Source organism: Dipodomys ordii, unplaced genomic scaffold (assembly GCF_000151885.1).
Source record: "Dipodomys ordii isolate 6190 unplaced genomic scaffold, Dord_2.0 Scaffold79, whole genome shotgun sequence".
NCBI lineage: Eukaryota > Metazoa > Chordata > Mammalia > Rodentia > Heteromyidae > Dipodomys > Dipodomys ordii.
In genome coordinates this window covers 3,826,854-3,845,049 of record NW_012267295.1, presented here as the reverse complement: position 1 = coordinate 3,845,049, position 18,196 = coordinate 3,826,854, and the positions used below count along the sequence as shown (strand labels likewise).

Below are 18,196 nucleotides of genomic sequence, written 5' to 3'. Positions count from 1 at the left end.
CGCATGCTGATATTGACGGAGCTTGAACTCAGGGCCTGAGTGCTGTCCCGAGATTTTGCTCAAGGCTGGCTCTCTATAACTTGAGTCACAGCTTTACTTCCAACTTCTTTGCTAGTTCATTGGAGATAAGAAAACCATGGACTTTTCTGCCTGGGATGGCAGTAGTTAGGATCTCAGTTCAAAGCCAGTCTGGGTAGAAACACCTGTGACTCATATCTCCAATTAACCAGCAAGAAAATCAGAAGTGCAGGTGTGGTACAGAGCCAGCCTTGAGCGAAAAAAACAAACAAGAGTGTGAGGCCCTGAGTTCGAGCCCCAGTACCATAGCATTAAACAAATGCATTCTAGAGCCACTTCCTGATAGTTCACACCTGCAATCCTACTCAGGAGGCTGAGATCTGAGGATTGTGGTTCAAAGCCAGCCCAGGCAGGAAAGTCTGTGAGACTCTTCAATTAACCACCACGAAACCAGAAGTGGCTGTGGCTCAAAATGGTAGAGCACAGGTGTTAGCCCAATGAGCTTCCTTCCCATAGCTTAGCATGCTCCTTCCCTTTCCACAGCTTAGCGTGCTCCTTTTTTAGGCAGCACAAGGCCCATCTAGTAAAGGCAGTCAATAATCAGCCAGTAAATAATCAGCTTCCAACCGCCTCCACTTCTCTGTGCAGCTATCACCATATAAGGCAGCAAGAGCCCCTTGGAGTGACCTTAGGGTCTGGGCAGCTGCAGGGCCCCTTATTTACTACTTGGGCAGCAGCCATCAATCCTAGTCCGCCATGATGAAGCCCTTGGCCCTCACCAGGATCTCTGCCTCTGAGCTCCTCCTCAGTAGGTTATACAGCCAATAACCGGTGCTTCTTCTCACTTCTCCCTTGTGAGAAGGGGTCTTGCCAGCCCCTTTCCCAGTGATAAACCTTTGTACCTGGATGTCTGCATGGTTTTCTGGCAAAGTCTAAAATACTCTAACCACAAGCCTTGAGCAAAGGGGCTCAGACACAGCATTCAGGTTCTGACAACACACACACACACACACACACACACACACACACACAGTCTCATGGACTCTCCTGCCTGGGCTGGCTTCAAACCACGATCTTCAGATTTTAGCCTCCTGAATTGCTCACAGGGGTGAGCCACCAACCCCTGGTATAGTCTGGATTTCAGTTGGCTTCACATTGGTTTGTTTTCAAATTCCTAACGTGGCTGGAAAGGCCTAATAGCCTCTCAGAAGCAGGCATGGTAGCCATGTGGGTTCCCATCCCAGGGGGCCAAGGGCGGTGGGCCACGAGAGCTGCGGGGACCCTTCCCCTAACCTCTAACCTTCTGTCTCTCTCCAGACTCCGGTGGCGGTGGCGGAAGGAGTGCTGGACAGCACTGGGTGCGACTCCGAGGGGAGAGTGGGTACTTTTCCTTGGAGCGGCACAGCCCGGGGGTTCCAGCCCAGGCTTCCTCTGCCACATCACGGAGTGGACCTCGCGGTGCCATCCTCCTTCCTTCCCCTGCCCAGGCGGCTTCTACACCCCAGGGAAACCCCCGGGCCTCCTCTCCACCCCAAGTCTCCCAGAGAAACAACCCCAGGACCTCAGCCCCGCAGCAGAATACTCCAAGAAGGTCCTCTCCTTCAAGAATCTCCACGCGGGAAAGTCCCAGAACCTTGTCCACCCAGCGAAGCCATGTTCAGCTCTCCTCCTCCCTCAGAGCCTCCTCAGAGAGCCTCAGAACCGCTGCCTCACGACGCGACAGCCCCCAAACAGCTGGGCCCGCTTGTCTTCCTCAAAGGGACACCCCCAGGACAGCCTGTGTCCAGAGGGACACCCCAAGAGCCTCCTCTCCTAACAGACCCGCCCAGTGGGACAAGCCCAGAGCATCCTGTGCCCAGCAAGACAACTCGAAGACGCCCTGTGCCCAGCGGGGCCACCCGAGACCCTCCTCTCCCAATAGAACCACCCAGCAGCCCTCCCCCAGGACAGCCTGTGCCCAGCGGAGCAACCCCAGATCCCCGTCTCCCAACAGACCCGCCCAGCGGGACAATCCCAGACCCCCATCTCCCAGCGGGACTGCCCAACGTGACCACCCTCGGATATCCTGTGCCCAGCGGTGCCACCCCAGATCCCCGTCTCCCAACAGACCCGCCCAGTGGGACAAGCCCAGAGCATCCTGTGCCCAGCAAGACAACTCGAAGACGCCCTGTGCCCAGCGGGGTCATCCCAGGCCCCCCTCACCCACCAGAAGCGCCCAGCGGGGCAACCCCGGGCCCCCCTCTCCCACGGGGACTGCCCCGCGTGACCACCCCACCCCAGGAGAGAGCCGGAAAGCCTCTTGCACCCGATGGGAGCATCTCCGAAATGCCTGCACCCAACGGGACAATCCGCACCCCTCATCCCTGCACCCAGACAACCCTGGGACCGGCTCTTCCCAAAGCTGCTCCCCCAAGGACCATCCCAGAGCTGCCTCCCCGCGCCGCTCCACTCCACACGGCAGCCCCCCAAATCCTTCCCCTCACCGCACCAACCAAGACATCCCCTGGGCCTCCTTCCCCCTCCGGCCAACCCAGAGCGATGGCCCCCGGACCTCCTGGCCGGCCCGCTCCAAGCAAAGCGAGGTGCCCTGGGCGTCCATTGCCCTCCGGCCCACCCAAGGGGACAGGCCTCAGGCCGGCCGGCCCGCCAGCCCGGCCCAGCGGGGCCCGCCGCAGGCCTCCCCCGCGGCCCCCGCCCCGGGCGCCTCGCCCCCCCAGCCTGGCGCGCGCGGGGCGCCCCACGCCGCCTCCTGTGCTGTGTGCATAGGGCACCGGGATGCGCCCCGGGCCTCCTCGCCACCCCGATTTCTGCAGCATGACCCTTTCCCTTTCTTCCCCGAACCCCGGGCCTCTGAGGGCGACTGGCCCCACCACGACCCCCCCTACATGCCGCCCGCCGTGTGCATCGGGCACCGCGACGCCCCCCGCGCCTCCTCGCCCCCGCGCCATGCCCCGTTCGACCCCTTCCCCTTCCTTCCAGACGCGGCGGATGCCGAAGAAAGCCAGCCCCCCCAGCACGAGCCGCCTCAGTTTCCCCCAGCCGTGTGTATCGGGTACCGGGACGCGCCCCGGGCCTCCTCCCCGCCCCGCCAGGTCCCGGAGCCCGCCCTCTTCCTCCAGGAGCTCCCCAGGGCCAGCACGGAGAGCCTGGCCCCGTCCACGGACTCCCTGCGCGGGCGCCCCCCCGCGCCCGCCCCCGTGTGCATCGGACACCGCGACGCGCCCTCCTTCTCCTCGCCGCCCCGCCAGGCCCCGGAGCCGTCCCTCCTCTTCCAGGACCCCCCGGGGACGAGCACCGAGAGCCTGGCTCCCTCCACCGACTCTCTGCTGGGCGCTCCGCTGGGGCCCCCCCAAGTGTGCATCGGCCACCGGGACGCACCCCGGGCCTCCTCGCCACCCCGCCACCCCCCCAGTGAGCCGGCGCTGCGGGTCTCCTCCCCGCCCCCGGGCAGCTCGGGCTCCCGCGGCTCCGCGGAGACCAGGCACAACCTGGAGAGGGAGCAGTACGCCATGCTGGCCGACCTGCCCCCGCCCCGGAGGCTGGCACACAGGGAGCCGGGGCCCCCGACGCAGGGCAGCAACGGGGGCCGCACCCGCAGCCCCGGCCGCACAGAGGTGGAACGCCTCTTCGGGCAAGAGCGAAGGTGAGCCAGGACGGGGGCAGGAGGTCGAGGTCCCGGGAGGATCCCCCCAGCCCCCCAGCAGGACAGGTGGAAGGGTCCTGCGCCTGTTAGAGGAAGGGTTGGGGTCCTGCCCTGTGTCCGACGGTGGGGGAGTCACTTCACTTGTCGGTGTCTGCCTGTGAGGGGCAGAGCTAGCCTAACCCGTGCCTCAGTTTCCTCCTCTGTCAAATGGAAGGGAACACGAGCCCATTTATTCAAATGAGGTCAAACTTCTCAGACCCTCTTCTGGGTCCAGGGTCAGAGATTTGGGGGGAGGGTGGTGGTGGTTTTTCCTCCTTGTGTGAGGGAGAAAAAGTGGCTGTGATTCTTTTCTGTCTTAACAAATTCACATGTCCCATAACAGACGTTCCACTTAAGACTCCCAGCCAGAGTCATGTAGTCGATTTTCTTTATTTAGTGTTGATTTTACTTATTTGGGATAGAATATTGGGTGCTCTACCACTGAGCTATGCTCAGAACCAATTTGTATATGTGTATGTGTGTGTGTGCCAGTACTGGGGCTTGAACTCAGAGCCTTACGCTCTTGCTTGGCTTTTTCCCTCAAGGCTGGCACTCTACCACTTGAGCTACAGCTTCACTTCCAGCTTTTTGCTGGTTAACTGGAGCTAAAAGTCTCATAGACTCTATTTGCCTAGTCTGGCTTCACACCATGATCCCCAAGATCTCAGCCTCCTAAATAGTTAGGATTTCAAGAATGAGCCATAGTGCTTGGCTTGGAACTCCATATTTTGAATGAGAGAATTACAGACTTAGAGATAAAGCATTGCTTTCTCAGGACCTGGAAATCCTCCTTGGTCCACAGTCCCAGAACTGCTGGGAAAGGAAGAATCTTATCCAGCTGAGAGCTATCCCCAGCAGTATCAGCCCCTGGGTTTTCAAAGATCAGATCTGGAATTCAATTAGAGTCAAGAGAAACAGGAGAGACACAGACACAGACAGAGAGAAGAAAAGAAAGCAGATCTGGACGTCTCAGAACTTTGAGTTTATAAATCAATGAATTTTAGTATATTTACAGAGAAGTACAACCCTATCTACAATCTAATTTTAGAACATTTTCAGCACCCTAGAGGGACATGTGATATTTTGTACCTACTGGTCCTCTCTTTCCTACCTCTAAGGACCATTTCTCTGAGATTTGGATCTGCACAAGAAACCCTATCTCTTATTCTTCAAATTTCCTTTTCCAGTAAACTTGATCCATTTAATATCCAAGAGACAACCTTTGTCCACCCCAGCACACTGGATTAATTCTCCTTGGCCATTTTTTTTTAAATACTTAAAAAGAAAAAGAGCACTTTTAGGTTTGCAACAAAACTAAGACCAAAGTTTGGGGTTTCTAGGTACCCCTACCCAGATATAAACAGGCCACTTCTGTTATAGTCTATAAACCTACATACCTAGTTTGCTTGCTTGCTTCCTTCTTTCTTTCCTCCCTTCTTCCCTCCCTTTTTTCCTCCCTTCCTCCCTACTCTCCATTCCAGTACTGGGGCTTGAACTCAGAGCCTAGAGCTCTCACTTGGCTTTTTTGCTCAAGGCTAGTACTCTACCCCATGAGCCACAGTTCTACCTCTGTCTTTTTGGTGGTTAGAGACAAGATGCTCATGGACTTTTCTGTCCAGGCTGGTTTAGAACCTTGATCCTCAGATCTCAGCCTCCTGAATAGCTAGGATTACAGGCGTGAGCCACTAGCACCTGGCTTGTTAATCAAGGTCTTATAACCAGTAAGTTTTTTTTTTTTCCACTTGCATGGCTTTTTTTTTTTTCAAGAGGAATGTTATCTGTCCTCTGAAGACAGGGGCTAAACGAGTTACCCATTTGTGGAAGGGACAGGTTGAGTTTACGAGTGGGTGGCGGTACTGCTGTGTTTTCCCCCCAGTACGTGTTTGTTGAGCATCTACTCTGTCCAAGCATTGTTCCGAGCCAGGGGCCTTTCTCTGCAAGGGCTAGTAAATGTTTTGGGTTGGTTTTTTTTTTTTTTTTTGCAATCTCTACAATCACATAAGCATCCACAATTATTTGGAAAACATCCTGCCTTTAGATTAGCTTTGGTTCTTTAAAGGCACTGGAGGCTAACCAGCCCACCCGACCTTCCAAAAAGAAACTTGGTCATCCCTGGGGTCATGACCCCAACCCCTAAGCAGGTGGCTCTAGAAGATGACACTGTCCCAATACACAGACCCAGAAAAGTATCTAGAGTGCCTCGGACTAATGGGGGGGGGGGGGGGGACGACTGCCTGTGGAGCCTCGGACTAATGGGCAGGGGGGGAGACTGCCCGTGGAGCAAGCTGGAATTTGTGCGGAACATTTCACATTGGGCTCCTCCAATCCTGGCGTGGTAGGCCATCTTCTACCGCTTTCCTTCCCTCCCCTCATCCCCTGCCCAGTAGGGAGGAGAGTCTCACCTTTTACCAAAGCTCCTAGAGTTTAGATTTCAGTTCTGGGGAGATCCACTCAAAGACCTCAGTTCTCACAGAGCAAGGGAACGGTCACCTCAAATCTGATTTAAAATCACAGGGGGTCAGAGAACCCTCAGCCTTTGAGATGCTCCCAGGAAAGGAGCCCATCTGCGTCCCATCTGCATGGACCACTGAGAACCACCGCAAACTCCACTTACTCCCTCGAGCCAGGTCTAATGGCGCTGGCAAAGGCTGCACGGATACAGCACCCCCCAGCCCCAAACTTGAATTTGTTTTCCCTCCCTGCAACCTCTGCAGTGCTTGCTTTTTTGCTGGCACTGGGGCTTGAACTGTGAGCCTGGAAACTGTCCTTTAGCTTTTATTGTTCAAGGCTAGCACTCTCGCGCTTGAGCCACAGCTCCACTTGCAGCTTTTTGGTGGTTAATTCGAGAGAAGAGTTTCACAGATTTTCCTGCTGTGGTTCTGACACCCCCCGTTAGGGGAGGGTCACATGTATACAGTGTACTTGTAGCTTCTACTTTTACAAAAAAAAAAAAATTGGCGGTACTAGGGTTTGAACTCAGGACCTTGTGCTTACTAGGTAAAAGCTCCCCCAACTGAGCCGGCCTTGGACTGAAATCCTCCTATCTATGCTTCCCACCTTGCTAGCAAGACAAATGTAAACCATCCAGTGCTTTAGAAAGAGTCTCCCTAACTTTTTTGCTTAGGTTGGCCTTGATCCTCCTACCTCCACTTACCAAGTTGTTGGGATTACAGGCGTGAGCCACTGTGCCCAGTCTCCTACCCATTATGAAGCAAGACAACTTCCTGGAAGGGGGGACTTTTCCCACCGGTTAGAGTTATTTCTGTGGCCTGTGACATTTGCCAACGTAGCTGGCTTTTCTGGAATTGTTGGGGAGGAAAGATGGTTTCTCCATCAGTTTTAGTCAAAAGGCTGAGAGGTGACGAAAGGGTGTGTTTCCCTTCTCATCACGCTAAAAGCTCTTTCGCCAACAGCTAGAATGTTCTGGAGTTTTCAAGGCTGATTGCTGGAGTCCTGTTAGCTCTGAGGAGAGGACAAAAGCCGCTTAAGAAACTCTCATTTACAATGTGGACAGAAAAGGGCAGAAGTGGCGGGGTACAGGCCCGTACCATCTCCCCTTGGCCCTGCCACCTGGGGCTGCCGAGGGCCAAGTAGGCTCGGGCATCTCAAGGGTTGGCATCTGGAACCCAGGAAATGCTCAATAAACATTTGTTCAACATTTGTGATGACGTGTGCACGATGCTTGGTACACAGTAGGTGCTCAATAAATCCAGTTCCCCTCAGGACCAGTCTAACCTTTGCCCTTGGTGGCTGGTGAGCGGCTGGTTAGTAACAGGAAGTGGTGACACAGGAAACAGTGACAGCCAAGGTCCGCCCCTCCCCCATCCTGCTCCCTTCACTCACTCCTTTTCTCCGTGTTCTTCACCATCCCATGGGGCAGATGAGACAGCGCTGATCAACCTGATTTCTCAGAAGGGGAAACTGAGGCCCTTAGGAGGGTTATCCCTCACGAGGACCCTCCAGTGAGCTTGGGGGGGGGTCTCTGGCACTCCCATATCTTGGGGTGGGAGGAAAGGGCTGGTAGGGGCGGGGGCTGGGAATGGAGTTACCCCGAAATCCCTCAGAAGCAGCTGCCTTTGGTCATAGGAAGTCTGAGGCCCCCGGAACCTTCCAGGCTCGGGATGAGGGACGGTCACCACGGCCCAGCCAAGGTCACAGCCAGCTCCGAAGACAGTCCAGCCCTGCCCCCAGTAGGCAGGTGAGCAGTGCCAGCCACCGGGCCCCAGGGGATGCCTCGGGCCTTCCCCCTCCCCTTGGTGGCCAGGCAGGGAGGCCAACCCCGAGTGTCAAAGCCCTGGTCGGGGTGCCCGGCTCTCCCCTCTCCCCAGCAGTTTTGAATGTAAAGGATGGCATTGGGGCTTGGAGGACAGCCTCCACCCTTCCTTCCCTGGTGCCTGGAGGGGCAAGGCCCACCCCCGCGGGACGGGTACTGCGGGTGGAAATTTGGGTACTTGATAGCCCAGGTTGGAATCGATACCCTGTGATGGGGCGGACGGGGGAGGGGGGAGCCCCAGAAAGCCAGCAGATCCTCGCAGATCTCTTTCTGGAACTGCGGAACGCGGGTGAGAAGGAAGAGCTGATCCCCCGCGGAGGGGCGCCCGCCTGGAGACGCTGTGTGTGTCTCCACCGCCCTGGATCCCGGCTGCTGTGGAGACAGCCTCGCCTCTCCCGGTGCCTGGCCAGAGCCCCCAGCGGCCCCTGGGCCTCACCTGCCCCTCACCTCATCCTCAGGTGGCCAAGCCCCCCGCCAAGCAGGTAGAACCAGCCCTGCGGAGCCGATCAGAGGCCCCTCATCCTGACAGGCGACCTGAGGGGGACCGACGGCTCCAGGGGTCCTCACCACCCGTCAGGACATCAGCCAGGCCCCGGGAGAGAGAGCTACGGACAGACAGACACCAGGAAAGGAGCTGGGGCAGCCAGGAGGAACACTCGGGGATACGTGGGGACTGGCCAGGACTTGAGGAGCCCAGTCTGGAGGGGACCCAGAGGAGCCCTTCCAGGGAGCACAGGGAAAGCTGGGGGCAGCCAGAGGCCTGGGAGGAACCCCCCCACAAGGCCCAAGGGAGCCTCTGCCGGCCTGTGAACCCCCCAGAGAAGTGGGAAGGCCTGCAGCCCGAGATCCCCATGATCATGGGCTGGGAGGCAGAGGGCGGAGGCCCGCCCCCTCAGGGCCCTGACAGGCAAGCCCAGCTTGACTGGAGGGACTTGCTGGGCCTCCTCCAGCCCCCCGGGGAGGGGGCCTGGGCCCGACTCCCAAGGCTGGACTGGGAAGGCCTCCTAGAGCTCCTGCAGGCCCAACTGCCTCGCAAGAACTCTGCTGAGCCCTGGGGTGAGCCGGCCAAGGCTTCAGTGCCAGATCTGGGCCCCCCAGGCACAAAGGAAACCCAGGAGCAAGAGCAACAGCACCATCCTGAAGGCTGGGCAGATGCCAGCCTCCTCAATGGACACAGCCCAGCGCAGCAGCCCCACAGCCCAGCCCAGCCGCCCAGCCCAGCCTGCACCTCCACCCAGTGGCCAACCACCAAAGTGACAAGTGGGCCAGCAACAGCAACTCTGGCTGATCTGGAGCAGCCGGGCCAGCTGGGGGGCCCCAGCCCGCCAGAGCCAGAGGTAAGTTTGTCACACTGGGAAGGGTGGCCAGGAAGCCAAGCCAAGACTTTGTAGAAAGGCCTCTTGTGAGCTGGGTGAGGTAGCTCACACCTTTAATCCCAGTCTCCCCAAGAGCCAGAGATCAGGATGAACGCAGAGAGAGGTCAGTCCCAGCAACATGTCAGCAGAAGTGCTGACCAGCCCGCTCTGAGCCTTTACTTCATGCCAAGCCCCAGCCAAATGGTGCCGTGTGTGCTTCCCACCAGGTTTCCATGGCAACCCGGTGAGAGTGAGTGACACCTTTCCTTGGTGGGTGAGGAACCTGAGGTAGAGGCAGAGAGGGCAGCTGGAAGCCAGGTGGGCTCAGCGCCCATTACCAGAGACCTTACGGCACACACTCTGGTCAGGGCTTACTCTCATCTTGGCCACACAACTCCTAGTTTGTGTTGGATCTGAGGCTCATATCTGCCCTACCTGGGTTTGCAGCCAATGTACCCCTTGTCTCTGCTCCCCCTACTAAACCCAGGTAGGGTCATACCCCTCCCTCTCTGGCCCCTAAATCTCCTCAGATACAAAGAGGAAGCCACGGCTAGTCGCTGGTGGCTCACACCTGTCATCCTAGCTCCTCAGAAGGTTGAGATCTGAGAATTAAGGTTCAAAGCCAGCCCAGGTAGGAAAATCCTTGAGACTCCAAACTCCAATTAACCAGCAAAAAGCCAGAAGTGGAGCTGTGGCTCAAGTGGTAGAGCACTAGCCTTGAGGGAAAATGCTAAGGGACAGAGCCAAAGCCCTTTCAAGTCCCAGTACCAGCACACAAACAAAACCAAGAGGAAGCTTCAAAGCATTCACTGAGTGGAGTTGGCTGCTAAGAGAAGCTCTTTAAATGATGGCTGCGTGCATAGTAGGTCCTGTACCTGGCACATAGTAGGTGCTTCGGCCCACAGTAGGTGTTCTGCAAGCCCAGATCATTCATCTGAAGGTAGTAGGCAGAGAGCGCCCTGCAACTCACCACAGCTCTCTTGGCCCTCCAGCCTCTTCTAGATTGGCTTTTTGGCCATATAATGGGACCAAGAGTTTTCCTGCCATGCATCCCTAGGAGATATGGATTCCACGCCCCTTGGGATGCAGTGCAGGGCTGCTGCTTCCATGGATGGCAAGGCTTCAGGCTCTGGGGCTCACTGGGGCCCAGTGTCTTGTGTGCTCTGGGGACTGAGGCTCAGACTTGTTAGCATTTGTCAAGGGTCACCCCAATTGAACCACATGCTTAGGAAGCTTCTAGGCCCACAGCAGGACGGGGGAGCCCCTCTCCCCTGCATCGCTCCCAGGCTGGGATCTGGTGACGATCTCTAGTCATTCAGTATAAGGACATTGGCGGTAGAGTAAACCCACATGGTCTTGCCCTCCTGTCGCCATCAGATTTGTGGGACAGCAGGGTGGTGGCCACAGACTGCTCATGGACACCGTGCTGTGTCCAGTGGCCTGCTGCAGGCTAGCTTGTCACAGGGAGGTGGGATGGCAGGAAGACGTGAGCTGGAGTTATTCACCTGAGGCTCTGGGAGATATAGGGGCTGGTGATTGGGCATTTCATAGCTGACAAAGCAACTTGTCCCTCCCAAAAAACCCTTTGCACAACATTCAAGCCTCCTTCCCTTCCATCCAACCCTGTTTTGCCTCCGGCAAATCTGCTGTACTGGCTGGAGGTCTCTGAGCACACGTCTCTCTGCCTCTGCACATGTGGTTCCTATCTCCAAGCAAATGTCTGTTCATTGTTCAAATTTGAAAAGCCTTTTTGAATACTCACCTCACCCCTAGGCTGACAATGTCCCCCTCCTGGGCTGGGCAGTTTGGTTTCACTCCATCTGTCACAGTAGATTATCATTTCCCTTAAGAAGCATGAGCTCTGTGGGGGGGGGGGTGAGGGCTGTGACTCCCAGCCAGGGCTGACATAAAGAAGTGGCTCAGTTCAATAGGTGGCTGATCTTTGAATAGATGGATGCTGAACGCATGGGAAAAGAGAGAAGCTGGTGGGATCTTGGGTAGATGATGGGTGCTAGGTAGATGATAGGTGTTGGGTAGATGATGGGTGGTAGAATGTTGGGTAGATGATCGCTGATGGACAGATGATAGGTGTTGGAGTTGGGTAGATGATGGGTGGACAGATGATAGGTGTTAGATGATGAATGATAGACATACGATGGCTGTTGAGTAGATGATGGGTGTTGAACAGATGATGGGTGATGGACAGATGACAGATGTTGGGTGGATGATAGGTATTGGATAGGTGATGGATAGATGATGGGTAATAAGACAAATGATAGATATTGGGATAGATGGTGGGTGATGGACAGATGATAGGTATTGGGGTAGATAATGGGTGATAGGTGTTGGACAGATGGGTGATGGACAAATGATGGATGTTGGGTAGATGATAGGTGATGGGTAAATGAATGGGGCTTAGATGATGGATGAATGTCTGTTGGGGAAGGGCAGGTTAGGTGGATGAGTATATGGATAGATATATGAATGGATACATGGACATATGGATGTTGCATGGATGAGTAAATGGATGAAAGATGTGAATGAATGTTGGAAGGATGGGTGAATGAATAAATGTTGGAAGGACGGATGACTAGATAACAATAAATGAGTGGAGGATGGGAATATGGATGGGTGACAGTGGATGTTGAATGGATGATGGTTAGGTAATATAGGGTGGCTGTTGGATGGATACCTGAGTCTGTTGGTGCTGGATACTAGATGGAAGGTGGTGACAGGATGATTGAGAAGATGGCTATATGGATGGATGGACCCTGGGGGGGGGAGGGGCGGGGCCTGGGTTAAAATGTGTTCTTTCTTGATTCCAGTTCCAGCCAGAGAAGCCTGACGAGTCAGAACCAAGCAGAGGCACAGACTCACTGACTGACCAGAAGCAGGCCGATTCGGTAGTTGGGTTATGGGCTTGGGCACATTGGAAGGGGAAGGGGAAAGAGTCATGTTGGAGATTGGCTGACCTCCTGAGGTCATTCCGATTGTGGCTGGCTCTGTCATGGAGTTATCTGTGTGCATGGTGGGTCCTTGAGAAGCTGGCTAGTGGAGCCATCTCTGATTCAGAGACCTGGGTAAACAGATGGATCTTGGGGTCAGAAGCACAGGTCTTTTCTTCTAACTTGCTGCACTTCCTCTGGAAGGTAACATTGTCTTTCTCCAGGCAAATGGCGCTTTATCCCTGACAAGGGCAAGGTTCTTCCAGGTCTGGAAGGCTGGGCAAGGCTGAGGGGAAGGGAGGGGAGCTGGAGCCAGAAAAGCAGAGAGGGCTGAGGAGGTACCTACTGCTGGCTGGGCCTGGAGGCTCTCCAGGGTCCTAGAAGCACAGAGATGTACACAGGGGGTGAGGCTTGCTGAGCCTGGTTACAGCTGGAGCAAGACTCTGCCTCGCCCTCCCTGTGACTTGCAGACAGGCTGTTCTCATCAGCCTCAGTCTCTAGAGGGGTGAGGTCAGAGCAGGCAGGGAGCACAGGCAGAAGAGGAGACGGACTGTTTTCCTAGGTTAGTTCTTCCCCATGCTGCCTCCTGAGAAGCCAGATGTGACTGTGAGCACTGGTGTGGTGATCTGGAGCTCCTGGGTGTGGCCTTGATACGAGTTAGAGCTGTCCCTCTTTTTAAAATGTTTTTATGTTTGCTGGTTCTAGAGCTTGAACTCGGGGCCTGGGCGCTGTCCCTGAGCTTTTGTGCTCAAGGCTAGTGCTCTACCACTTGAGCCACAGTACCATTTCCAGCTTCTTGGTAGTTAATTGGAGATAAGCATCTCATGGACTTTTCTGCCCATGCTGGCTTTGAACCATGATACTCAGATCTCAGCCTCCTGAATACCTAGGATTACAGGTGTGAGCTGCCACCACCTGGCCAAACTGTCCCTCTTAACTGTGCAGATGAGGAAACAGAGGCAGAGGAGTTGCCATAGAATTGTCATTGAATCCAGTCAATGGCTGGATTCAAACTAGGACTCAGGACCTCTGCTGCCCACCTTTGCCCATACTGCTTCCTGGCTCTGCCCCTGATCTCCATGGCCTCCCACTAACTTCTCAGAGGCCAGACTTCCCATCTGTGAAATGGGGTGGCATGAGAGGGACTCTAATCACTTAATAGGGGCTAGGACAATTTTGCTTTTCTCTTTTGGGGTCATTTCTTGTTACTTCCTGGATCTGTAGCTTTGTGAACAAAGAGGAAATAGCAATATTGGGGGGCAGGGGCTCTAGTTTCCCAGCAACAGGGGAAGCTTCCACCCACCCACCAGTAGCGCCTCATTCATTCATTGCCTCATTCATTCATTCTTTCACTCACTCATATGCACCTAGCCCTCCTGCATGCCAGAGTATGGCAGAGGCGAGCCAGATTGCCACCACGGGCTCTGTCTTGGTGTGTGTGTGTGTCGGGGGGTGTTCATGCTATCCAGGATAATGGTCAGGGCTGTAATGGGTTGTGGTATAGCACACCCCACCCCTAAAACCCCTTCTACTGGCCATGTACTTGGTGGTGGTTAGCTTCCTTTCCTGAGAATCTGCAGATTCCAGATGGGGGACACCTGGGCCCTGTCCTGCCCCCTGCCTGTTACCTGCCATGTGACTTGGAGCCAGACTCTCCACTTTGCAGTGGCCTCAAGTTTCACCTATAAGGATGATTTCAAAGGGGGAGCACATTAGGGTTCTGCTGTGGTATCTGTGTGCAAATCTATGACTCATTCCTTTTAGATAAAGGGGGTTATAAACTAGTGTCCTCAAGGCCAGGCAGGTAATAAAGGTGACAAGTGGGGTTGAGTAGTGTTTGTTTGACCCCATTGGCTCCAGACATTTAGAGGAAGATGAGCCTATCATTTCTACATTGTGTGTGCACACCAGTCCTGAGGCTTGAACTGAGAGCCTAGGTGCTGTTCTTTATCTTTTTCGCTTAAGGCTAGCATCCTTGAGCCACAGCTCCGCTTACGGCTTTTTGCTAGTTAACTGACCATAAGAGTCTCCTGCCTAGCTGGCTTTGAACCATGCCCCTCAGATCTCAGTCTGCTGAGTAGCTAGGGTTACAGAAGCAAGCCAGCGGTACTTGGCTTTCCACATTTGTGTTTTGTTTTCTACTGTAGGCTTGACCTCAGGTCCTCCCACTTGCTAAGCAACTGTCCCACTTCTTGAGCCATGCCTTTGTGACTTTCCACATCGTTAGGTATTGCAAAAACAATCTGAAGTGTCCATAATAATCTCTGGGTTATTTCATGTTAAAACTTCATGCAAAATAACTGGCAAATAAGCAGCGTATGGGCCGGACATAAATCTGTGATTAGCACTGCCCTCCCCCTGGCAGCGCATGGCTTGACATTAGGATGTGCCACACGCCTCTCCAGGGCCAATATTCTGCAAACAAGTCAGGCAGCTTTTTTCCTGGCGGCCCTGTGAGAGGATGGGAAACTGGGCCTCTCTGGTGGTAGAATGGGCTAGCAAGGCTGAGGCCAGGGTTACCCCATCCCACCAAAGGGACCCGCGGCCAACACTGGACCCTGTTTGACAGGCAGACAAGAAGCCAGCAGAGGGCACGGCTGGGAGCCCACTCAAGGGCCGACTGGTGACCTCATGGCGGATGCCCGGGGACCGGCCCACGCTGTTCAATCCGTACCTGCTATCTCTGGGGGTCCTCAGGTGGCAAAGGGTAGGCTGGCTCTAGCAGGGTCTGGAGGGGCAAAGAGGGAGGAGGTTGGTGTTAGTTAAGGGACAGTTGGGGGGGAGGGGGCTGGGAATGTGGCATAGTTGTAGAGTGTTTGCCTAGCATGCATGAAGCCCTGGGTTTGATTCCCCAAAGCCAGAAGAGGTGCTGTGGCTCAAGGGATAGAGCACTAGCCTTGAGTAAAAGAAGCTCAGGGACAGTGCCCAGGCCCTGAGCTCAAGCTCAGGACTGGCAAAAAAAAAAACAAAAAACAAAAACAAAAAAACAGTAGGGGCTGAAAAGGGGGGCTCCTACACAGAGGGAAATGTGGCAGCTGAGCTCCTGGTGGGCTTTCCCACCTCCAGAGGTAGGTGGGGTCATGGTCAACTTCCAGGGTGAGCTGTGATTGGATAGTCGTGTAGCTGACTGCCCTCTATCAGCAGCCCTGGCTGGAGAGCTAGGGGAGGGGGGAGGCGGGAGGGGGAAGGGGAGAGGCAGGGAGGGCCTGCAGGGGCTCTGGGATTGCAAAGTGAGTCTCAGACCTGGACCTGTGCCAGTTGCAGACATCTGGTGTTACGTAACTCACCCCCCTGCCCAGAGGGACCTATAAACATTCAAGCCTCTGGTCAGGACTTCTTCAAGGGCGAAGAGGGGAGGCAACTATGCATTGCCCCACCCCTGCCCCCTTCACAGTTGAGCAAAAAGGGCCTGGCATCCCAGGCCGCCACAGGCCGCCTCAGCAACAGGAGACTCACATCCTTACTAGGATTGGCTCAGCCTGGCAATAGGCCGGGCACCTTAAAGACAAGATGCCCATTTTGCAGAGAAAGGCCTGAGGTTCAGAAGCCTGGGACTCTTACCTGCAGCTGAGCTTGGGGTTATCTGGCTGCAGTAATTCTCTCATCTGAGGACAAGGACAAGCACGTGCCAGGGGAAAACAGCTGAGTGTAGAGAATACATGTGGACGTTGCTTTTCTATGTGTGTGTGTGTGCTGTCCTAGGGCTTGAGCTTAGGGTACTGGGTATTGTCCCTGAGCATTTTTTTTTTTTTTTGCTTAAAGCTAGCACTCCATCACTTGAGCCACTGTTTCACCTTTTGGTGGTTAATTGAAGATAAGAGTCTCACAAACTTCCCTGCCTGGAATGGCTTTGAATCACAATCCACATATCACCATCACCTGGGTAGCTAGGATTACAGGCAGGAGCCACTGGTGCCTGGCTTTGGATACTGCTTCAGTGGAGGAACCTTCAGTTGCAGGGACAGATGTCAAGGAATGGGTGCAAGTGGGCACTGGGAGAGGAATAAGGGATAAGGGGGCACTAGCCAAGGCCTTTGGAAAGTGCAGGAGGAGGCAGAAACAGTGTGTTGTGAGGTGGGCTCACTCATGTCCCCATTTCTCCTGATGGGGAGAGGAGATGCTGGGAAATATCTTCAATCCCTGCAGCCTCTTTTTTGTATCTGTGAAATGGGTCTAATAATTGTGGTCACTTTGAGCCCCAAATCAAAGATGAAGGAATAACTGAACAGCAAATATTTCAGGCTTCCCTGCCCCACTTCAGGAAAGCTAATGAGGGACACTGAAGTTGTTCTAGGTGTTTCAGGAGGTAATAATAGCATTAGAGCAACCTACAAAGGGAGAAATACCCCACAGACAAATAGTACCTTGCTTATAATAAATAGGGGGCTGAATAACTATAAAGCCATCAGGGCACTGGAAAACTCAAAATGCTTTTGTTTTTGTTTTTAATTTGGGGTTTGAACTCAGGGACTCATGCTTGCTCAGCTTACTTGCTAGCACTAAAGCCACACCTAGAGCCTTACTGCTGCAGCTGCTGCTTGTTTTCCTCCTCTTCTTGCTCCTCCACCCCTCCCCCTTCCCCTTTTCCTCCTCCTCCTCCTCCTCCTCCCCCCTCCCCTTTCTCCTCTTCTTCCTCTTCCTCTTTTTCCTCCTTCTTCTTAACCTCCTAGTCCTCCTCCTGCTTTTTTGCTGGTCCTGGGCCTTGACCTCAGAGCCTGGGCTCTGTTCCTGAACCTCTCTGTGCTAAAGGCTAGCATTCTACCACTTGAGTCACAGCGCCACTTCACAACTTCCACTTTTTCTGCTTATATTATAAGGAATTGAACCCAGGGCTTCATGCATGCTAGGTAAACACTCTACCACTAAGTCACATTCCCAGCCCAGTCTTGCTCCTTTCTGGCTATTTTGGAGATATATAACCACGGTCTTGTGGATCATCCTCTTTCCTGCCCTTGGAGTGAACTTTCCTGCCCTGATTGGCTTTGCACAAAGATCCTCTGATCTCAGCCTTCTGAGTAGCTAGGAATGGGAGCCACTGGTGCCTGGCTTGGATACTGCTTTAATGGAATTTTCAGATGCAGGGACAGTTGGCAAGGAGTGGGTATGGGGCACTGGGAGAGGAGTCAGGGGCACTAGACAAGGCTTTTGGAAGGTGTATGGCTGCCCTGGCTGGCTTGGACCTGAGATCCTCAGATTGCAGCCTTTAGCATAGCTAGCATGACAGGTGTGAGCCACTGGTTCTGGGCTCAAAATGGTCTTAACTTGCCAAAGGCCTGTCCTTGTCCCCAGATGAGAATCACTGCAGCCAGAAGCTACCTGGGGCAAGGCGCTCGGCAAGAGAGGGAGGCTGTTTCTCACTGTGAGACCTCGGGCAATTCTGCCCACATCTCAGAGCCTTTTGTAAAGTGGGGACCAGGAGCCCTACTTCTCAGGTCCGTGGTGAGAACAAAAGAAACCTGTAACCAGGTTGGAGCCGCCAACGTCGTTACCGTGTCCCGGACGACGTCCCCATCCAACCAGACCGTCGAGGGCCTGGAGGCCGGGGGGCCTTACGTCGGGGAGACTAGGGGCCACGCCCAGCCACCCCCCCACCCCCCGCGCTGTCGCCGGACCCCGTTAGTCACCTGCACGCCGAGCCCTTCCTTCCTCCCAGCGTCCGGGACTGCTCCAGCCGGGCGGGTCCGCCCTTCTGGCCGCCGCCCCATCCGCTGGCCCCGCCGCCCGGGCGCCCCGTCCCGTCGCACAGGCCACGCCCCCGGCCAGGCTCGCACTCTGATTGGTCCGTGCGCAGCCCCCGCCGCTGTTTGTCCCGGCGTCCTCGCCGCTCATTGGCTCGCTGGGGTCCTCCCAGGAAGTTTGAAAAAAAAAAAGTTTTCTGGGCGGATGGAAGGGGCCGGGGCCGCGCCGCCGCGGAGGAGGGCAG

At 55.0% G+C, this 18,196-nt stretch overlaps 1 protein-coding gene across 1 annotated transcript in view; it reads left to right on the top strand.

Moving 5' to 3' along the window:
• Nucleotides 1-18,196, top strand: part of Triobp (TRIO and F-actin binding protein) — a 54,889-nt gene that overhangs the window by 12,565 nt on the left and 24,128 nt on the right. Inside the window, exons 5-9 of the mRNA XM_013024800.1 lie at nt 1,336-3,661; nt 7,787-7,898; nt 8,432-9,310; nt 12,154-12,231; nt 14,843-14,980. Of these exons, the coding sequence (XP_012880254.1) occupies nt 1,336-3,661; nt 7,787-7,898; nt 8,432-9,310; nt 12,154-12,231; nt 14,843-14,980 (3,533 nt within the window). The remainder of the gene's footprint in view (nt 1-1,335; nt 3,662-7,786; nt 7,899-8,431; nt 9,311-12,153; nt 12,232-14,842; nt 14,981-18,196) is intronic.